Source organism: Nuphar pumila, chromosome 12, assembly GCF_984573655.1.
Source record: "Nuphar pumila chromosome 12, dmNupPumi1.hap1.1, whole genome shotgun sequence".
NCBI lineage: Eukaryota > Viridiplantae > Streptophyta > Magnoliopsida > Nymphaeales > Nymphaeaceae > Nuphar > Nuphar pumila.
The window spans coordinates 46,542,350-46,565,812 of NC_143260.1; the positions used below are offsets into that span (position 1 = coordinate 46,542,350).

At 36.7% G+C, this 23,463-nt stretch overlaps 1 protein-coding gene across 1 annotated transcript; it reads left to right on the plus strand.

Annotated features, from left to right (window-relative positions):
- The first annotated feature begins 7,886 nt into the window (after nt 1-7,886).
- On the plus strand, nt 7,887-21,273 carry LOC149820874 (putative alpha,alpha-trehalose-phosphate synthase [UDP-forming] 7). Its single transcript, XM_089982896.1, has 4 exons — nt 7,887-8,013; nt 8,632-10,707; nt 19,932-20,208; nt 20,542-21,273. The coding sequence occupies exons 2-4, from the start codon at nt 8,747-8,749 to the stop codon at nt 20,812-20,814; spliced, it is 2,511 nt and encodes an 836-aa protein (XP_089839022.1). The 5' UTR covers nt 7,887-8,013; nt 8,632-8,746; the 3' UTR covers nt 20,815-21,273.
- The last annotated feature ends 2,190 nt before the right edge of the window (nt 21,274-23,463 follow it).

A 23,463-nucleotide genomic window follows, 5' to 3' on the forward strand; every position in this document is an offset into this window, starting at 1 on the left:
AATTTGACTTTGAAATTTCAAAATTTATTTTTATATTCAAAATTCAAATTCCAATTCCCAATCAAACTTCAAAGTTCAATTCAACTTCAAAATTTCCAGATTCATCTCCTGATTTCAAAATTCAAGTTTGAAAATCAAGTTTCATTCTCTATCCTTCTTCCCAAATTTTGAAAAATTGATCTAGGATTTCTCAAATCTAATTTCAAAGTTTTATCTAGGTTCCCAAAATCCAAATCCCATCCATATTTCCAAAGCACAGACCCATCTTCGGATCACATCTGGATTTCCAAAACCCAGATCCATCTTCAAATCTCACCTGGATTTTCAAAATCCAGATCCATCTTCTAATTCCATATTGGATTCCAGACTTCGGATCCAACTCCATTTAGGATTTCAGATTCCGGATTCAACTCCATCTTGGATTTCAGACTTTGGATCCAATTCCATTTAGGATTCCAGATTTCGGATTCAACTCCATCCTGGATTCCAGACTTCGGATCCAATTCAATTTAGGATTCTGGATTTAGTTCTATCTTGGATACTAAATTTTAGATAAAAAATCCATTCCAGATTTCAGATCAAAATTCCATTCTAGATTTAAAATCTAATTTTATTTCCAATTCTCATTTTTTAAGCCAATTTCAAATCCATTTCTCAAAGTCTAAATTCAAATTCAATTTTCGTTTAGGTATTGAATTCAAAATCAATTCTTGAAAATCAATCCAAACTCAAAGTCTATTATGTCTTTGAAAATTCATTCCTATTTCAAAAATTTCAATTCTAAATTCCCTTTCTCTTTATTCTTTTCAATTCAAAATTTATTTTCCCAACTCTGATTATTTCAAGACTTAGAACTTCAAATATCTTTTCAGATCTACCTCAAGTTCTAAGTTAGATCCAACTTTCAAAAATCATTTCTTCACTCCGTTATCACATTTATTTCAGAATCACTTGGAAAATCTCAAACTTCCAAAAGTGTTTTCTCAAAAAGCATACATTTCTGCATTTGCATCACACAAGCATGATTCTTTGTGCATTCTAGACTTAGGATAAATTCTTAGACAATATTTTAGCAAAGCAAAAGGCATAAAATTCGATCTTTGGTTCGATTACCCCTGGTAAAGGCGCCAGGAACGGTCGAACCTCGTACCGACGAGCGAGCCCCGTCTCCCATTTTCCCGCAAATATTTCAAAAACGAAGGCGAATAATCTTTTAAATCTTTTCGAAATTAAGGTCAAGTGAGACCTTCACAAAAGAATTCCTCTCTCTTCTTCCTTTTCTTTTCTCTTTTCTCTTCTTTTCTGTCTTTTATTTCCCCTTCAAAAAGGGAAATAGAGGTTAGAAAGGGACAGAGAAGGAATAGAAGGAATACAAGAGAGGAAAAATTTTGTGATGATCACAGGTACTCTATCGTATGCCTTCTCCAAATCAATAAAAACCATATGCAAATCTTTGTTCCTCTCTCTATTTCTCTTAATAAGTTGTCTAAGAAGATGTATAGCTTTTATAGTTGATCTTTCAAGCATAAAACCAAATTGATTCTCCGATATCATGACAACCTTCCTCAACCTAGACTCAATCACCCTCCCAAAGTTTCATAGTATGACTCATGAGTTTTATACCACGACAGTTTGTGCAATCGTGTATATCACCCTTATTCTTATATAGAGGTACCAAAGTACTCTTCCTCCACTCATTAGGCATCTTATTTGTCTGCCAAATCTTGTTAAAAAGATTTGTCAACCATTCTAAACCTTTATCTCCCAAGCATTTCCAAGCTTCGATAGGTATACCATCTGGGCCAACTGCCCTTCTTGATTTCATTTTCTTCAAAGCCTCTGCAATTTCTTTCTTTTGAATCTTGCGCATGAAGTCACGATTCATCTCATGAAAAGGAATGGACAAGTCTCTAAGATCCTGAGCATGACTTCCATTAAATAGCTTATCAAAATAATCTTTTCATCTCTCCTTAATTTCCTCATCTTTGACTAAAACCCTTTGTGTTTCATCTTTGATATATCTAACCATACCTAGATCCCTCGATTTCCTATCTCTCATTTTTGCAAGCCTATAAATATCCTTCTCACCCTCTTTGGTATCCAACTTGTCATAAACCTTCTTATATACCTTATCCCTCGTGTTTTGAACTACTTTTTTAGTTTCCTTCTTTGCTATCATATACTTCTCCAAATTCTCATTATCACGACTCTTACTTAGATTTCTATAACACTCTCTTTTAACCTTAATAGCTAATTTGACATCCTTGTTTCACCATGATGTATCATTACCTAGCGGTGCACCGCCTTTAGACTCACCCAATACCTCCTTAGCCACCTTTCTCATGCCACCCACTATCTTATTCCATATTGATTCTGAATCCTCCTCGAGACACCAATCAACTTTCTTAACTACTTGCTCTACAAACATTCTTTGTTTAACTCCTTTCAGTGCCCACCACTTAATTCTAGGATCTATCTTATGTCTATCCCCTTTGCGGCATTGTTTAATTCTAAGATCTAAAATTAAGACTCTATGTTGTGTAGCTACACTTTCTCCAGGTATAACCTTACAATCGATGCAACAACCCCTATCTCTCTTTCTAAGTAGGAAAAAATCTATCTGACTCATATTAACCACACTTTTAAATGTTACTAGGTGAGACTCTCTCTTCCTAAACCAAGTGTTTGCTAAGATCATATCATAGGACAAACCAAAAACTAAAATCCTTTTTCTACTTTCATTTTTTTCTCCTATACCATAGCCTTCATGGATACTCTCAAATCCATCCTTACTAATGCCTACATGTCCATTAAGGTCATCGCCGATGAAAAGCTTTTCTCCATAAGATATCCCTTGTACTACTTCATCTAAATCTTCCCAAAATTGATGCTTAATGGAATCATCTAAACCTACTTGAGGTACATAAACACTAATAATATTAATAATATTCATACATAATACTAATTTAATAAGTAAAATCCTATCACCCTTCCTACACACCTCAACTACATTATCTATAAACTCATGACTCATAACAATCCCTACTCCATTCCTATTTCTATTTATTCTTGTATACCAAATCTTATATCCCCAAGGTTCTATCACTTTTGCCTTCTCACCTACCCATTTGGTCTCTTGTAGACATAAAATATCAATCTTTCTCCTACACATAACATCTACTAACTCTACCAACTTACTAGTTAAAGACCCTATGTTCCAAGTGGCTAACCTAATTTTATGGTCTTGGACTAACTTCTTTACCCTGACCCGTCCAACAAAGTGAAGGAACCCTTGCCCATTTGACACCACACCCGAGCGTCGGTATGACGCGTCGCTTATGGGTGATGACCTAGCAACCCTTGTTCATTTATCACTGCCTTCGAGCCTATAGAGTATAGTGCGTCGCACAGTAGGGAACACCCCAAAAAAATTCTCATATTGGTTCATATTCATAGGGTATGACTAAGTTTTTATACTAGCTGTCACTGGCCTACCGCAACCCTCCTCCTTTATCCGGGCTTGGGACCGGCAGTGTATAACTAAATAGTTTTACACAAGTGGAGTTTATGTTGTTCACTTTGATACCATTTATTTAGGCCTTCTTCAAGATCATATTTTAAATTATCAGAACTTGGAACTGAAGGAAGCTCTGAGGTAGCAATAGACAAGTACTCAAGTCTGAACCCAACAAAAGTGAGGGTATCAAACCTAAGGTTCTTGGCTCTCTGAGGCTGGTCTGAACGTGTTTGGGGTGCAAACCCCTGTTGGATACGATAAAGCAGTGGTCTAAGAATAATCGTGGTGAAGGTTTTAGGAGATTCTGAGAAAAGTTTTAAAGAAATAAAGAAATCAAGTAAGCAAAAAACAAATCTTGAGACTAATCAAGAAGGGTTTTGGTTCATATCTGATATGGACTGAACTAAGAGCTTGTTGGATACCTAAGGACATGTGTCAGGGTTGGGATAGACTGTTAGAGGTTAGGAAATAGTAAAATATGTCATTGGGTGGTTGTAATACTCCAATAGTAAAAACTACACATTTTATTGAATCTGCAAGGTGTAGTTTTGGTATTTCAAGTCTTGAATGTGGGTAGGGTCTTAGCTAAGGCTGAGATCAGTTTCAATGATTGTGTAACAGGTCTAAAGAGGTCCTAAAGGGGTTTACACATTCAAATATGATCAAGGTATATGCAGAAGATCGAAAGAGGCAAAACAACTTGCAGAATGAGACTACACTGCTCCTTCGAATGCAATCTTGATTTAGATAGCTTAGGCAACTTTAGAGAAGGTTGGAGACTAGTCCTAGGGTATGATAGAGGTCTAGAGAGTTGATCAACAAAATCATGGTCAACAGGGCTTCTACGTTGATTTCTAAGGTAGGAATCACTCTACAGTGAAGATATGGGCATAAGAAGGGTTTGGGCCCTTGGAATAGATGAAAAACTAGCCTAATGAGACCTAGTCTCATGTGTATCATAGAGAGGAGAGGAGGAGAAATGTGAGGTAAGAGAGAGAGAAGAAAAATAAAAGAGAGAGACTCGTCCAAAGAGAGAAGTACAATTGGAGGAAAAGAGAGATATTGAGAATCTTTAATATCTTATTCCATGATATATAAAGGAGAACCTCACACCTCTATTTATACATGAGAGGCCTGAGATAGAGTCTCTATCCAATCAATATATCTTAAAGCATAAAGGCTTTTACTGAAAAATAATGACTAAGGATTCTAGAGTTGATAGGACTCCTTCTCTAAAATAGACTTTTTAAAATAACAAATCAACTAAGGACTCTTCTATAATTAATTAACTACCTAATTAACTCTAATCAACTGTCATGTCATCATAATGGGCCCCACATACAAGTTAAAATCACCCTTTATGGGCATGAGGTGGTGTCTGGGATTTGGAGCATAAATCCTGGGGTGTCTCCTAAAAAATCGAGCCGTAATAGGGTTAGAGATGTTAGATTGGGGCGTTGAAGAGGTTGATGAGGTCAAACAGTCAAAACTATGTATTCTACCGAATCAATAAGGTACAATTTTGGTGTTTCAAGTCTGAGACATGATTAGGGTTTTAGATAAGGCTAGTATTAGTTTCAGGGGTTTTGTAGTTAGAAATGTCTTAAATGGGTCTACACATTTAGGTGTGGCTAGAGTATGTGCAAGAGATTAGAAAAGATAAAATAGCCCATAGAGCGAGATTGCACCACTCTTTCGGATGTGGTCTTGATCTAGATGACTTACGTAACTTTAGAAACTGTTAGAGACTGATCTTAAGGTGTAATTGAGGGATAAAGCGTATATAAATACCTGGGACAAAGCTGAAACGATGACTGATAAGTAGAACCATGACTGACAGGGTTCTAATGTTAGCTTCCACAGGTAAGGAGGCACTCCACTGGACTTCAGAGATACAAGAAGGGCTTGAGTCCTTAGTTGAGGTGGATGACCAAATCCACAAGCAGAGACAACAGAGAGAAAGACATGAGAGGGGAGAAAGACAATAAAGAGAAACAAGTCAATGAGGGTAGGAACGTCTAGAGAGAAGAGAAAGAGAAAGAGAAGGGGTGACCAAAGAGAGAGAGAGCCTGAATAAAAGAATCAACTTTATTTCATATATAATTCAAAGAGGTTATTCAGCCATCTATTTATAGACTGGAGTCCTAGAGTTCAATTTTAAACCAACTGTGACTTTATAAAGAATCCTACCAAGGACAAGAAACTTAATATGAGAGAGGATCCTACTTGTCAATCTCTATCAAGACTTACATTAATTAAAACTCATAAATAATTAAGAAAGATAAATAATTAAGACTATAACCAATTAATGATTAATCAATTTAAAAAAAGATCCATGAAGTCTATGGAAGTGGGAGACGTCACATGTTGGTCTCATAGTTCACGCCCCTATGTGGGCCTTGCCTGTTGACTCTGTTTGTGATACATGTCAGGTCCCTCTTCCTCCAGATTAACAGATATGACCTTTAACTTTTCAACATATGAAGAAGTCACCTCAGTTGCCATATTATCCTTGTGGGTCCCAATTAGGCTTGGACGACCCTTACTGCTTGCAAGAAAAGTTGTGCAGATCCTACAACTCAGATTTGCACCATCTGAAAATCGAGTCATAACAATGAGAAGTTTATGGCCATTATCCTAACTGTAGGAAAGTGGTGCCCGTACTTGATTGGTTGACACTTTGGGGTCTGCATAGGCCATCACAACCTGAAGTACATGCATGAGCAAAGGGTGAGTACTCTGATTCAATAGAAGTGTATCTCGAAGGTCCTCTACTATGACTTTGAGATTCAGTATTGCAAGGGCACTATCAATCAAGTGGCAGATGCGCTCTTGCGATGCGGACATGAGGACAAACTCTGGTGATTTAGTATGATGGTGGTAGCATTCTAGTTCTTGAATGACCTCCGACGAAAATATGAAGCACACGACTTCCTCTCCACTATCCGAACATAGATCTAGAAAAGGGCTTCTGAAAAACCACGCAGGAGAAGCTCCTTCTCCACCACCACTCCCTCCTTTCTCTCCCTCATTTTTTTTAAGTTTTTTCATTTTATTTTTCTCATGCTATCTAAACAAGTGAAAAAAATTTATTTAAAAAAAAAATCATATCAAAACTTCAGATAAGCAAAATTTTCTTTTAGTGTGAGTTTTTCTTCTTCTTCCAAACATGCCCTTAAAGAAAAAAATAAGAATGAGATGGACAAATTGGGATGGGATTGAACAAAGTCCCTGGCTACAATCGTTAGAACCACATCAATACTAATAATACAAGATGTCAATGATCTTCCCAACATAAAAAAAAAGAAAAGAAAAAGGGTTGCTCTATGACCGGAAGGCGTCCTATTTCTGCTTGGGAGAAATCCCTGCTGCGTGGGCTGGTCCTTCCCAGGTTTGGCGTCCTGGTTTCCTCTGAAATTAAACATATTCACATGAAAAGGCTTAAAAAAAAAAAAAGGCACGCCATTTTCCGAGTAAATTTTCGGCAGTAAGTTGTACATAAAAGAGACATGACACGCTCACGCTCGCAAGTTGTGAGGGTTCCTGTGACCAATCTTTGAGGAAATTCATTACGCTGAACCCCCGTGGACAGATGGTAAGCCACCTGTCATGTGGTGAGCGTCCAACTGTCGTTGCTTGGCCTTCTAGGAAGCTCGCCCACGCGGCGCCAACTTGCCTGCCACGTATCCCAATAAGAAAAGACACGTGGTGCAGAACCAAAAGATGCCAGCCGTCGATGCACGGATAGGGAGACAACGACCTCTAAACTTATCCCCTTTCGCATTTCCCCAAAAGGGCACCTCCCCCACTCACTCACTCTCCTCTTTCCATCCACAAACACAAGGAACCCCCCTCCCACTCCTTTTCATTTGGGTTGACTAAACCCGTCCACCACTCTAAAATTACAATATCTAAAATAAGTCCGTACTTGTCTCTCAAGTTCTTTTGTTTTTTTTTTTTTAATCTCTTTCTTTATGAATGAATACGATAACAAAACAAAAGGAACAAACCACATTGACAGTGGGGTGTAAAGGTGCAGGCAATTATCAAGATGGTCACGTTTCTGGAAGCTATTCTCGTTTTAGACGGAAGGAAAACCTGCCCATGTGGTGATGAGTGGCTGTGTAAACCATTCCTAAGTGGGGGGCAAAGGCAAATTTTCATCTCTCTTGACTAGAAAAGCGTGATCATTAACCATGTTTGAATTGTTAATTTGTGTGTAAGAAAACAAAAAGCTCGTTGCGTAATTTTTGGGGTTATTGTCATTTTGTACAAAGTGAGGGGGCGTAGTTTCGTCCTTCAAAAGTGAACGCGGTGACGAAAAGACAAAAGCGGAGGGAAAAGGGGGAGGCGGTCAGACCAACGTGTGGTTACATAAAGATGAATAAACAGGGATGAACGAGAAGGATTCGGGGTTTTGCCTTTCTGCCTTTCCGGACGCACTCGTCTGAAATTTTTTGAAGCGACCGTATTTCCGACAGTGTCCGATCTCGAGTGTAAGTTGGAACGGTATTTCTATTGTTTGATGTTTCTGAAATTCGTTCCTCGTCGTAATACAACCCCTTTTCGTCATCATCGGATGCCTTGTTTCCCAAGCGATTATATGTTGTATTATAGGGTTTTATATTGGCATTCGTCGTGGCTTTCTTTTATGTTTTTAAGATTCGCACCGACGCGCCCACAAAAGCTTTTTTGTTTTTTTCGATAGTTTCGTGTGGATTGTCTCATGATGATGATGATACAGGGGCTTCAGTCGAAAATATAAATAGCTGTTATTATGGGTGTCGTTGTGATTCCCTATTTTTTCATTTGCATGTTAAACATGATGGGCATGGTGATTATGGAGTCGATGTTTTTGAGGGATTCTAGTACTTTTGATTTGTTTCTTCCTACTGTTTCATTGTTTCTCTCTCTCTCTCTTGAAATGTTCCTTTTCGAGTCCTTTGTTTCAGTGAAAGTGTGTTGATCGATTGGAGAGAAATGCATGCTTTGATCGAATGGATGGCAGGAACAACCTTTAGATTAGGATTTCGTTATGGGTTTTCTTTCTCTGATGCTCTCTTGTTGTTATAATAAGTAAAGGCGATTCAGAACAAGGCATTTTGGTCATGCAGGTCGGATAGAACGTTTGTTACCTCTGTTTTTTCCCGCGCCGGCGTGCCCCTGTAGTTTTTCCATCACGATACCTTGTAGGCAGCAGAAGAGCTGGTGGTTGAACTAGGGCCAACGATGACGTCGAGGTCGTACACCAATCTTTTAGATCTTGCAACAGGAATCATCCCTACTAGCGGCCGTGCCGGGAAACGGCTTCCTAGGGTTATGTCTGTTCCTGGGATCATGACAGAGTACGATGATGACAATGCGAATAGTGTTGCCTCAGATGTTACCTCGTCCGTAAGCCAGGAACGGATGATTGTTGTAGCTAATCAGCTTCCATTGAGGGCACGGAGGAGACCGGATAATGCAGGTTGGACTTTCAGTTGGGATGAGGACTCCCTTCTATTACAGCTAAAAGATGGATTGCCAGACGACATGGATGTTACTTATGTCGGTTCTTTGAAGGTGGACGTTGATCCTAGTGAGCAGGATGAGGTTGCTCAGATACTGTTGGAGAAGTTCAAATGTGTTCCTGCCTTCCTACCTGATGATATTTATAACAAGTTCTATCATGGCTTCTGTAAGCAGCACCTGTGGCCACTTTTCCACTACATGCTGCCGCTCTCTCCCAGTAGTGGCAGTCGCTTTGACCGATCGTGCTGGCAGGCTTATGTATCGGCAAATAAGATTTTCGCTGATAAGGTAGTGGAGGTGATAAATTCGGATGAGGATTATGTCTGGATACACGATTACCATCTTATGGTTTTGCCTAATTTCTTGAGGAGAAGGTTCAACAAATTAAAGATGGGATTCTTCCTTCACAGTCCATTTCCTTCTTCGGATATATACAGGACTTTACCAGTCCGGGAGGAGATATTAAGAGCCCTTCTGAACACAGACTTGATTGGGTTCCACACATTCGATTATGCCCGTCATTTTCTTTCCTGTTGCAGCAGAATGCTGGGATTAGAGTACCAATCTAAGAGGGGCTATATTGGGTTGGAATACTATGGCAGGACAGTTGGCATCAAGATATTGCCAGTTGGAATCCACATGGGTCAGATTGAATCCGTTCTCAGGCTCGCTGATAAAGAATGGAGGGTGAACGAACTGATGGATCAGTTTAAGGGGAAAATGGTTATTCTTGGTGTAGATGACATGGACATCTTCAAGGGGATTAATCTCAAGATTTTAGCTTTGGAACAGCTCCTCACCCAATACCCAAAATGGAGAAACAAGATTGTCTTGGTTCAGATCATCAATCCTGCAAGAGGTAAAGGAAGAGAGATAGAAGAGCTGCAAGCTCAAATATTGTCAAGCTGCAAAAGGATTAATGAAGAATTTGGGTCTTCCAAATACACACCTATTTTGCTAATCGACAGGCCAGTTCCTATCTATGAACGGATTGCTTACTACACAGTTGCTGAATGTGTTGTTGTCACAGCTGTAAGAGATGGGCTGAATCTCACTCCTTATGAGTACATTGTCTCTAGGGACGGGGGTTTGGAAAACCCCAAAAAGAGCATGATCGTTGTCTCTGAGTTCATTGGGTGCTCTCCATCGTTAAGTGGAGCCATTAGAGTGAACCCATGGAATACAGAAGCAGTCGCTGAGGCTATTAACTTGGCCATTTCAATGCCAGAATCAGAGAAACAACTGCGACATGAAAAGCATTACCGATATGTAAGCACACATGATGTTGCTTTTTGGGCACGCAGCTTTATGCAAGATCTGGAGAGATCATGTAAAGATCATCAGAAGAGGAGGTGTTGGGAGATTGGATTTGGATTGCAGTTTAGAGTGGTATCTCTTGATCCTAGTTTTAGGAAGTTGTCAATTGATCATATAGCATCTGCATATAGGAGGACAAAAAGCAGGGCTATATTGTTGGATTATGATGGTACTGTGACGCCTGAGTCTTCCATTATTGACAAGCGCCCAAGTCCAGACGTGATACATATCTTGACCAGGCTTTGTGCTGATCCAAGGAATGTGGTGTTCATTGTGAGTGGAAGGGGAAAGGAGTCATTAAGTAGTTGGTTTTCTCCTTGTGTTAAGCTTGGACTTGCTGCAGAGCATGGCTACTTCTTGAGGTATGGTTTTCATTATTTGACTTTTCTTTCTTTTTTATTAAAACTTGGCTTTAATGATACTGATTCTGTTCAGTGCATGAATTTTATTAAACGGATAATGTTCCTTGATTTTATGTTCTCTTTTATCTTGAACCCAGATCCTCTGCTAATCGCAAATCTGCCTACTTATATGTTAGGTTTACATGATGAGAAATTTGATTGCTATTGCAATGTTCCTATGTCAGAGCTTAAATTCTTGACTTCTTTTGTTGTTTTTGGGTCTTATCAAATACGACCAAGCTATGTATTATTTTGTTTTCTTTCTGTACTTTCGGTAATGAAGGGTGTGAAGTTTATTGTTGTTTACTATATCTTAATCAAGTTTAGTTAATCTGGACGTCCATGAGCTTTTTCTATAACTATCCTGCATATTGTGTAATTTGCCTATATGTGGCAGCACTTGAAAGGACACAGCACTAGCATCCAGAATTTCCAGTGACAACATGAGTACATTGCCCATTTTGAAGTACCTATTTTCTGTTCTTTCAATTACTTGTTTTTCTGTAATTTAATAATTTTTATTTCTCAGGTATAGGAAAATCATATGACTTAATCTTGAACATTGCTGTTGATTTTTTCCCCATATTAAATCTTGACAATATATCTATTTGGAAGTTATATTAATCTTTTTTTAATAATTTCCCAAGCGTTGCAAAGAGTGCATGTATTTTCCAACATAATTTCAAACATTTTTCTAAAGAGGTCATCAAAACAAAGTGAGAGAAAAGGTGATACTAACCCACAAAAAGTTACAAAGAGAGAGATTCAAAGGGGAGTCAATAAGAAGATGAGTGAGACAAGAAACCATTCCTAAATGGAGCAAGCCAGTCCAAGAAACACCAGTGCCTCCTCATTTAATATTGGCTCAAGTTTAGATTTCTCATTGGATCTGGTTGTGTAAGGCCAAATATGACAAGTAGTATCCAGACATGAGTCCTTTTCTCCCTTCAAATGTCCCACCAAGATGTAAGAAGCCATAACCTCAAAAAATCTCACAATTTCTTGCTTCTTTTGTCATCTAAAATGCTAAAAAGTCTCGACAAGATCACTCATCAGCAATGACTATGACCTCCTTTTATTTAAGCCAATCAAAGTAGTGTCTCAAAAGAGTCACATTTAGCAAAAAACATGAGGCATGAACTCCGTGCTCTCTAAGTAAAGGATGTTGTGTCTCGCAAGATGATATCATCTTGTTTGTTAATGGCTTGTGGTATGCGACAAGCCACCAAATGCTCCAATTCATAGGGAGGGTCTAACCTCCAAAGATCCATGTCTGGGAGGTTTGACATTGATTCTTTAGGGTGTTTTTGCCTGTTGTAGACACTCTCCGTGGCATGGATGTCGCAGAGTGTTTCTTAACCAAGGTTGCCAGACTAGAAGCGGAGGTGGGAAACAATACGGAAAGCGGAAGCGAGGCATTTTGAAATTTATAAGAAGTGGGAAGTGAGGAATCAATTTGAAAATGAAATTGGAATAAAATAGGAAGCGATATTAGAATCGAAGAGGAAGTAAAACAAGAATCAAATGGTAAGCGAATAAAAACTAAAATAAAAACAACTTCTTCTGTTTCATGATTTTTTTAGTGTAGAATTAAACTTTTGTCAAAATCTAAAAATGATGGTCACCTATTTAGAGAAAGCACATGGGAAATGAGTAGAAGCATGAGATGAAACACATAGAAAACATGAAAAGAAGCATAAAAGAGAACATATAATAAGCATGTAGGAAACATAAATGATGCATATGGGAAGCATAGGAGAAATGTGGGAGAATCGAGATTCCCATCTAGTTTCGGAAGCGAGGAGTATCGGGCTTCCGAAGCGAGTTTGCGGGAAACACGCTTCCCTCCTGTACAAGAAGCTTCCAGTAACTCTGTTCTTAACTGCCCTTTCTGTTAACATGAAACAAGTAAATCACTGTTAAGTAATGTACACAACATTACAAATTATGAACATTTATATTCATGCTGTCCATAAATCAAGAGACCCTTGAGACTTCTGCCAAAGACTTCTCTTAAGTTGTATATGGTCTTTTACTATAGAGAACTTGGATTCAAGTACCAAAACCTTATTATGAATTTTCTTGTAAACAAATCTGCAACTTGGTTTTCTATTCCAATAAATTTTTCTTTCGACTACTGATCTCAATTTTGTCTAGTAAAGAGTTAACAAGTTTTTTTTTCATGATGGATTGGGTACAAGGATATCTTTATCACACTTTGATCACCACAAGATAGCACTGATCTTGGAATTTTCTCATTCACAATATTGAAATGATGTTTAATACATGTCACTTTAGATGTAACACCACCCATGGATCTCTAATAATTTTTTGTTCTAAAGCATTCAACTACATTTTGCTTTTTACCTTTTCCTACAACTTTTTCAGAAGATCGATAACATATGCTTATCTATCCAATAGTAGTATCTCTTTAGTCTAGTATGAAAGAGCTTCTCCTTTGCCCTTCCCATCAGGATCTTCTCTTAGCACCTGCAGTGCGAGAACGGTAAGACTAACAATACAGTCATTGAGCCAAAGGACATTGAGTTTTCTTTCTCAATCCCTGTCAATAGTCATCCCTTCTTTGCTTCACTCACCACACACTCAAAGATCCAAGAGGAATAAGGCAAATGGTGCCAATCACTCACATAAACGATTACTGCCCTTTTTTTTGTGTTCTAAATGTCATATTGGTAGGCTATCAATATCCATTTCATAATGGGATTGGATTTTGAAACCCTCCTAAAAGAGTCAGATGCTTTTAATTCTTGTGGGAGATCCCATAGATCAAAGCTGGAAAACCTTTCATGCCCATTTTTTGAGGTCAATATCGATCTAACTTCTCATGCCTAATCATTCTCTAGAATCGACTCCAAGGAAATCTTTAAGAGTATCTTTCAATCCTTCATCCAACCAAGAGGTACCAAAAGCACTTAATACGAGTGGAAATCCTGTTTCCTAGGTACTCGTGCCCGAGTTAATGCTTGTCGACATGGGTACGACTAGTGTTTAGTCGTGTTGCTGTTATATAGGACACTAGAGAGTCAAGCAGATTGATTCTTGAAAAGTGGTTATAGAGCCTCCATTAATTGGGAAAGTGACATTGATCCAATGCTTTTAGAGTCTTCATTAACGCCACTCTTCTCGAATAAGGGACCCACGGAAGCCACTTTCCTATCTTCTCTTTTCTCTTCTTTCCTCTTTGGGCAAAGTTGTTTGATATGACGCGGTTAATTGCAAAAGTGACTAATAAACCTTTTCTTGGTCTCATGGTCATTAGAGGGTCTTTCAAAATATGGACACTTATAGATCCGTGTCTTGTTTTCTGTCCTAGACATGGCTAACATGAAATCTTCATCTTTGGAGATGCATTTTTTTAGAATATTTTTCTTCATATTTAATTCTTCAAGAGTCTCAACAATAGAAGGAACACCACCTCTATAGAGAAGGGAAGACTTAGTTCTCTCAAATTTGGGTCTAAGACCATTGATAAATTGATAGAAATGTTTCACTTTAATTTGTTTTTCGTAAAACTCTGTATCCATGGGACAATGCCACTTGGGCTCAACGAAGGCTAATTCATCCCAAAGAAGAGATAAAACATTATAATATTCAGTATGCTCATATTTCCTTGGGTCGTAGTCTTAACTTTGTTTTGAAGATTACATATATGAGCAATATCTTTTAAAGAGTACATATCTTGAAGGTATTTTCATGCATCACTAGCATAGTTGAACTTCGCAAAACTTGCACACTTCTTGATGTCCATGCCAATGTTGTTTGTATTGTATCGATGCAAGAGATTGATACAATACATGCCATTGATACAATACATGCATGTATCTTGATACAGGTGTGTATCGTAGGTGTATCTCATGTATCGTACGATATTGTGCCTTATCGTATTGCATCATACAATATAGTGCCTTATCGTATCGTATCATACGATATGGTACTTGCAGACTTAAAAATGGGCAAAATCATGCTTTTATGTTTTTGGGTTTTAAAGAGCTTTTGAGGGTCAAAACCCTCATTCATACAGAACATATTGGAGAGCTTCCCATACACCCTAGGAGCCATGAAACCATTGTGGGGCCGATTCTTGGGTCGAGGAGAGGGCTTTCGTGATTTCATCAAGAGTGCATTTTCACCGTTTTTTCACCCAAAGTAGTGGGTTAAGGTAAAAAAATTGCATTTCCACCATTTTTTCACTCAAGAAAATAGATTAAAGTAAAAACTCTTTATTATGAGTAAAATTACAAAGCTACTCTCCAAATTTTTTTTGCCTCGGGGGGTGTTGTCCTCCTAATCCTCCCTGCCAACTTACTCCGAAGTTGGATCCACAAAAATTTAAGATTTATATCAAGGTAGAAACTAGGCTCCACATTCCTCCAACGAAGATGGCATCAAATGATCCGGCATAGCAATGGGGCCCTCAAGTAATGAGTGAAAACCGATTGAAAATTGAGTGCAACTATTGCCATAATATTTTCGTTTATGTAATATGAAAGTACGAGTCTTGTGGCATGTTCTTAATTGCAAGATATTTAATATTTTGTATTATTCTTGTGAGATAATTGATGTCTATTGCAGCTCATAGAGACATATATGCTTCATATATGATTTTATGGTTTCATTTTGTGCATTTCATATCTTTGTTTCGTGTGTTATGATTTTTTAAAATTTTGCTATCTTTTCTGTTTTTTTATAAGTTTTTAATTTTATTTTTTCAAAATTTATGATTTTTTACAATACGATACATATCTTATTTTGGACCCGACCAATACGAGTTACGATACAATACTTACAACCTCGATCCACGCTATTGATGAGCCATGTCATGATTTGGGAATAACTCATCTTTCATTCTTTCTATCTCTTCTCATAATTGGCAATTGGTTTGGTCATATCATCTCCATGAAGTGCAACTTCCTTTGCGTTGTTATTCTTAGTGAGAACAAGTTTTGGCTCCTTTTCAGTGCCATCCATCAATCTCCATAGCCCTTTGCTTCAAATATGATGCTTCACAATAGAAGCTCATATCACATAGTTGGTATCATTGAACTTCACGAGAATGGTAGTGATTGTCTCGTGATTCTCCTCCATGATGACGAGAGAGAGAGAGAGCGAGAGAGAGAGAGAGAGAGAGAGAGAGAGAGAGAGAGAGAGAGAGATGAACAACAAGGCTCCTTTGAACACCACGAACTCCCGATCACACGATCCACGAGCTCACGTTTACACAAACACTTTGTCCACAAGATTCTAGAGCCCAAGGCTCCAATACCATGTAATGAAAAGAGAAAGGGCCCCCATACCTCATACACAAGGTAGAAACACAACCGAAAATGGGCTTTAACACAATAGCCACTAAGGGCCAAAGAGAGAGAACTCAAAACACTTAAAAAGTATCTATTTTATTCATAAATATGTGCACATAAAATGTGGACTAGAAGTCCCCTATTTATACACAATACAAGGAGAGAGGGCTATTTAGAGCTGGCCCAACTGCTCTAATGGCAAAAGATCATTTTTCCCTTACAAGAAAATAAAAATACATGCACCCTAAATACATTCTAAAATAGAAGGAACATATATATATATATATATATATACACACACACACGCACACACACACACACTACATATTTTAACAGCTTCGACCTAATCCAATTTGTGGAGGAGAAGCAACTAAGAGCAGCTTGATGTGGACTGCAATACTATGATGATCAATGGTTTAAGATAAAAAATGTGTAAATTGTTGAAAATGAAAAAAGGGGCTCACAGCACACAAGAAGGTGAAGGTCACGCTTGGCTCCTCCTCAGGGCCTATGAACATAAAGATTAACTACCTCAACATGGAACGAATGAGCGAACATTGCAAAAAGAGGCTTTGCTATGACTGCAGAGATGAATTTAATCTAACCGAGGCAAGGCACTCTGCATGTACCTAGTTTAAAATGGAAACCCTGAAAAGGAAGTGAAAGAAGACCTCAACAAAGCTGAAAATCCTAGTGAAGCACCCGAGATTCCATTGCATGCCTTGGACAGGGTCATGGTGCTGCAATCGATGCATGTGCAGTATGTTACGGAACTTCCCCATGTCTATACTAGTCCACACATTTTTATTTATAGCACCGCAACCAAGAGATTGAGTTGTTCCTTGCAGCCTCAACTCATATTTGGTGTAATGTGGTTGGTTGTGAAGATAGATTGAAATGTGAAGGGAGGTGCGTTGAGGTGGAGATTTGTGTGTAAGGAGAAAAATTTCAATAGAACTTTATATGTTACTGATGAAGGGAGTGAATATAGTGTTTTGGATGCAGTAGCTCAAGGGAATTGCGAGAGTAACTTTGGATTTTTGTAGATATGCAATTTGAACATGAAGGGCTCGCCCTATAGATCAGGGCTTCATTGTTGGCTGCCTTGGAAGGAACTGATGTGCAACATGCATCGGTTTCATGCCAACCCTTGCTCCTGCCTACTGCAACTAGTAGGCCAACAAATGGGGAAAGGGCAAGTGACACAGACAGTTTAGTTTCAAACAGTGTTATCAAAAACGCGCCTTGAGGCGCAAAAGGCACGGCCCTCTGTGCCTCAAGGCGCAAGCCTGAGGCGCAAGAAATTTTTTTTTTTTACTTTCCAACAGGATTTCTGAGACATAACCAGCAAAGTTTTTGTAGGTTAATCTCATATATTTTCCAGTTATTTCAGTTATGTAATAAGTTTCTTAGTATATTACTATATTTTAACTTTTGTTGGTTAATCTCGTATATTTTTCAGTTATTTCAGTCATGTAATTAGTTTCTTAATATATTTTAACTTTTGTTGGTTAATCTCATATATTTTTCAGCTATGTAATCAGTTTTTTAGTTATTTTTATATGTTAATCTCATATTTTTTAGAATAATCTCATATATTTTAACTTTTGTAGGTTAATCTCATATATTTTTCAGTTTTTTCAGTTATGTAATCAGTTTCTTAGTATATTTTAACTTTTGTTGGTTAATCTCATATATTTTCCAGTTATGTAATCAGTTTTAGTTACTTTTATATGTTAATCTCATATGTTTTAGAATAATCTCATATATTTTAACTTTTGTAGGTTAATCTTATATATTTTCCAGTTATTTCAGTTATGTAATCAATTTCTTAGTATATTTTAACTTTTTTTGGTTAATCTCATATATTTTCCAGTTATGTAATCAGTTTTTTAGTTGCTTTTATATGTTAATCTCATATTTTTTAGAATAATCTCATATATTTTAACTTTTGTTGGTTGATCTCATATATTTTCCAGTTATGTAATCGGTTTCTTAGTATATTTTATCTTTTGTTGGTTAATCTCGTATATTTTCCAGTTATGTAATCATTTTTTAGTTGCTTTTATATGTTAATCTCATATTTTCTAGAATAATCTCATATATTTTAACTTTTGTAGGTTAATCTCATATATTTTCCAGTTATTTCAGTTATGTAATTAGTTTCTTAGTATATTTTAACTTGTTTTGGTTAATCTCATATATTTTTCAGTTATATAATCAGTTTTTAGTTACTTTTATATGTTAATCTCATATTTTTTAGTACTTATTTGAGATTTTCTATTTCTTATTGGTTGTTATTTCATCAATAAAACATTCCTTTATTTATTTGTATTTTTATATATTTTTTTAAAGTTTCCAAAAAAAAATTGAGGCTTAAGCCTCGAGGCTTATGCCTTGCCTCGGTTTTTGGTGGAGCGCCTCGCTACGCCTCAACGCTTTTCACAACACTGGTTTCAAGCATTGCTAGACCGCTTCAAGGAGGTGTTTCATGACCCCAAAGGGCTGCCACCATCACATAGCCAAGATCATACCATGACATACACACCAATGCTTGCCCATATTGATGTGTGTGAACCCAAAAGAGGTTGAAAGATTGGTTTCAAAAATGCTATAGGGCGAGATAATCCAGCCCTACAGGAACCTTTACTTTTCTCACGTGTTATTGGGAAAGAAAGATAGAACATGACATTTTTATGTAGACTACCTTGATTCTGATAATCAATGAGTTATTGGATGAGCTATGGCGTAGTGTATTTCTCCAAATTAAACTTTAGATCAGGCTGCTACCAACTTTAGGTTGCACAACAAGATGTGCACAAGATGGCTTTTAAGGCTTATAATGTGCAGTACAAGCTTTTGACAATGCCCTGCATCCTCACAAATGCTGTGACCTTCCAATGTCTCATGAATGATGTCCAAATGCCAATTTGGGAATAAGTCGACTACATAGGGCACAATGGTTGACCTCGTGAAAATCACTTGTTTGAATGGCCAACTCACTTCATCAATCTGAATAGATTGATGTCTTCGTTATTATTAGCATGGTTTTAATTTGAATCAAGTTATTTTATATACTTTCTTAAAGCTGATCGAGCCTCTCTATCATTTGAGTTAGCAAATATGAATTTGTGGATCAGATGACATCAAATTTTGGGGGCAACACTGATAAAAATAACACTTGGGGTACTTTTGGTTGCTTGTGGAGTACTGTGCAAATGAGATTCACTTTCTAAATCTCATGAGAACTCAAATCTCATGAGATTCGAGATCTCACACAAATGAGATTCACTTTCTAAAACGGCTCTCATTTGCAAAGGCAAGTGATATTCACTTTCTCATGAGGATAATTTTTACGTTTGGTTGCTTTCGCAAAAAAAGCAAATGGGGTTCACTTTCCAAAGTGTATGAGGAAGTGAATCTCATGTGATCGAACCAAATGTACCCTTGGTGTTAAAACAGTTGTTTTTTTATATTAAATTTCACTGAAATATAGTTTTCTTAATGAGTGACGCACATGCTTCGGATTAACTTGGGGTCAAGCTAACTCATTTTGTTCCTTAACTATTATCCTTTCATGTTTGTCAATCCAAATTGCTTTATTAGGAAGCATAAATGTCATGATATTCTAACTATTTTTATGAGAGGATATGTTGGGGTCCATTAGATCAAGTGTGTCTGAGACGTTTTGTTCACCCTGAATTCAGTGGTCAGCATCTCAAATTTAGTGTGTTCCTCTCACATTTGATATTTTCGCAGATGGGAAGTTCAACATTTAGTGATGAAAGTTTGTACTCTAATGTTCTCTCTCTCTCTCTCTCCCCAAACTTTGTCGTTTTGCTTGATAATTATTTGCGATTGACTCAGGTGGTCCAAAGAGGAAGAATGGGAGACTTGCTGTGATCAACCCACTGATTTTGCATGGTTGCAGATGGCAGAGCCCGTCATGAGACTCTATACTGAGGCCACTGATGGGTCGTGGATAGAGACCAAAGAGAGTGCAATTGTTTGGCACCACCAGGATGCTGACCCTGACTTTGGCTCTTGGCAAGCCAAGGAGCTGCTTGACCACCTCGAGAGTGTGCTTGCTAATGAGCCGGTTGCTGTCAAGAGTGGACAGCATATAGTAGAAGTCAAACCTCAGGTAATTATGCACATCTTTTCCCTTACTGTTGCATTGTGATTCACCTTCAAGCTAACACGCACACATCTGTGCACACGCACACATCTGTGCACACGCACACATCTGTGCACACGCACATGAGAAAGGCAAGAACAGCTCAGATCATAGAACCAAATTCTTCATTGAAGGGTTCAACTTTTCAAGTTGGCTAAGCATAACCATGCATATGAGAAAGTCGAACAGCTGTCAAAGTCTGTGATGCTAGTCGGGAAGATGCTTTGGTTTGTGCAAAATTAATTGGAAATAATAACGTTAATTAATCTCTGAATTTTTTCCATGCTCTTTTCAAATCAGGGTGTCAGTAAAGGCCTTGTAGCCGAGAGACTACTCTCGGTAATGGTGGAAGGGAACAGGCAGCCCGATTTTGTATTGTGCATCGGTGATGACCGGTCTGACGAGGACATGTTCGAGGTTATCACTAGTGGAGGTAATGGTGCTTCTGCTTCTGGATCTTCTAACAGAGAGGTGTTTGCATGTACGGTAGGTCAGAAACCAAGCAAAGCTAAATATTATGTTGATGACACTGTTGAGGTGATTAAAATGCTTGAAGCTCTTGTTGGCACGTAGACTAAATAATCAGACGGCTGATCTTTCCAAAAAGCTTTTTTTCAGTCATAGTGGATGATGACAGGCTTTCTTGGTAAATCTGAGGTCTGTATCCTGGCCAAGATGAAAAACTTCGAAGGGACAGGAATGGAGGTCTTCATTACTCGTTAACCAGGCTGTTGTTGCTGGGGGTTGTAAAGCATGGGAAGTTGTGGGGTTTTCTTTATTTTAGACAGAAGAATTTGTGAAGAAATGGTGCATTTAGATGACTTGTCTTTTTTTTTTTTTCGGGTTGATGGGGCTGTGGGGTGATGTGAGGGAGGGTGGGGAAGGACGAGGAGGGCACACGACAGGATGACTTGCAGGTGCTTCAATTTATTTCAAGGAATAATTTCTTTGGTATTGACATTCAGCACTCTTGACATTCTTTTCTTTTACAATAAGTTGAAATTCGATGCCATGTTGATTGATTCTTTACCATGATGCTGAATATCTTCATTGAGACTCACTTCAATCGTTGTGGGAGTGGGAGTCAGTTATCGTTGGCTGTCACATCGCAGCTATTGATGTGGAGATTCAACCATTTTTATGGAGTTTTAAATACTAAAAATGACCATTTCTTAAAAATAATTTTTGAAAGTATGTCAAATGTCCAAAACTGCAAATGTTGGATGTTAAAGGATTATTTTAACCTTTGCATGAGTAAATTTTTTTTGATATGCAATTTTTTTCTAGAATGTGTTCGAGTGTTGCATTCAAGATTTGTTCAAACTTTGTTTTTGATTTTGATCCAAGGATTTTGAAAAAAAATACATTAAAAACAAATAAGACAAAAATACATTTTCAACGGTACCTAATTCGTGAGAAAATGATAACGGATGTTGAGATACAATCTTGATAGTGTTCTTAAAACAAAGATGAACGAGTGTGATTGTACTTATCTTGATTATTCTATATTATTTTTTGGTCACTTGTGTTGAAAGTCCAGAAAAATAATAAAAGGATAAAAACAGATCGAGATGTTGGCTTTTTATCATCATCTTTATTTGATGAGCGATTGAGAAGGAACGTCTTCTAAAAGATAAATTGTTTGGTTGTTTCAATTTGCGGAGCACGTTTTTGTTTTGATTTTGAAACTCATAAACGAAAACCGTAGAAGGGTATTTTATTTCAACTTAAAACACCAAAGTTGCTGCCTTGTGTTTTAACTTTTTAATAACTGTAAAAATGCATGTTTTTGACGTCGGATTAGAGAGACAAATCTGAGAACCTGTTCTACATAATATATGTGAATATGCGAATTCTCATATTTATGCGAATTTATACCTATGTATGCAGATTTTCTCCTTATCATGTGATTTTTCTCATATATATATATATATATATATATATATATATATATATATATATATATATATATATTGATTTTCTTTTAAATATATATGAAGTTACATACAACTTATATATGCACATTTTTTTTTTTTAACATGTGAATTTTTTCATATATATGTTGATTTTCTCTTAAATATATTCCAAGTTTCTCCTATATACATGGATTTTCTCTTAAATATATGAAAAGTTTTTCTTACATATGCAGATTTCCTTCTAAACATGCAATTTTTTTTCTAACATATGTAAATATATGAATTTTCTCATATATGTGCAGAATTTTTTCTAAACATATGTTTTTTTTCTAAACATATGAATTTTTTCATATATATGCAGATTTTTTCTTAAATATATGTGAAGTTCTTCTTATATGTGTGTGTGTGCGCGTGTGTGTGTGTTTCATCCTAAACATGTGAATTTCTTAATATATATGCATATTTTCTTTTAAATATATGTGAAGTTCTTATATATGTGGATTTCCTCTTAAACATGTGAATTTTCTTTTAAAATATGTGAATATATGAATTGCCTCGTATATATATATATATATAATTTTCTTCAAAATATGTATTTTTTTTTAAATATATGTAAAGTTTCTCTTAGATATATAAATTTTTTTTAAACACACACACACACACACACACACACACATATATATATATATATATATATATATATATATATATATATATATATATATATATATATATATAAGAAAATATGCATATATGTGTGAAAATTCGTATATTTGCATAATTTCAAGACTGAAACAAAAACATGCTCTTCATAATAGAATAATTGAACAATTTATCTTTAAGAGGATGTTTCTTTTCAACTACTCATCAAATCAAGGTGATCTTTGTGGTGTTTGAAAGCTAACACCCATATCTGCTTTTGCCCTTTTTATTATTTTTTTAAAATTTTGACACAAGTGACAAAAAAATAGTATAAAATAATCAAGATAAGCACAATTAGGCATGTTTATCTTTTACTTTAGGAACGTTGTCAATGTTGTATCTCTACCTCTTGTTCATTATTTTTCAGCCAATCAAGTGTCATTGAAAATATATTCTTGTGTAGCTTTTTTTATTTTTTTTCATATTTTTTTTGAAATCTTTCATTTTTCGGGTCGAAAATCATTGTCAGTCTACCACAAATCTTGAATGCATTACTTGGGTACATATTTTAAAGAAAATTTGCTCATGCAAAGGTTAAAATAATTCCTTTTAATGCCAAACATTTACAATTTTGGACATCAGGCAGATTTTTGAAAATTGTAAG

Coding starts and splice junctions, on each gene's coding strand:
- LOC149820874 (XM_089982896.1), top strand. CDS start 8,747: ATGACGTCGAGGTCGTACACCAATCTTTTAGATCTTGCAACAGGAATC. Junction 10,708..19,931: donor GAGCATGGCTACTTCTTGAG/GTATGGTTTTCA, acceptor CGATTGACTCAG/GTGGTCCAAAGAGGAAGAAT. Junction 20,209..20,541: donor TAGTAGAAGTCAAACCTCAG/GTAATTATGCAC, acceptor TTTTCAAATCAG/GGTGTCAGTAAAGGCCTTGT.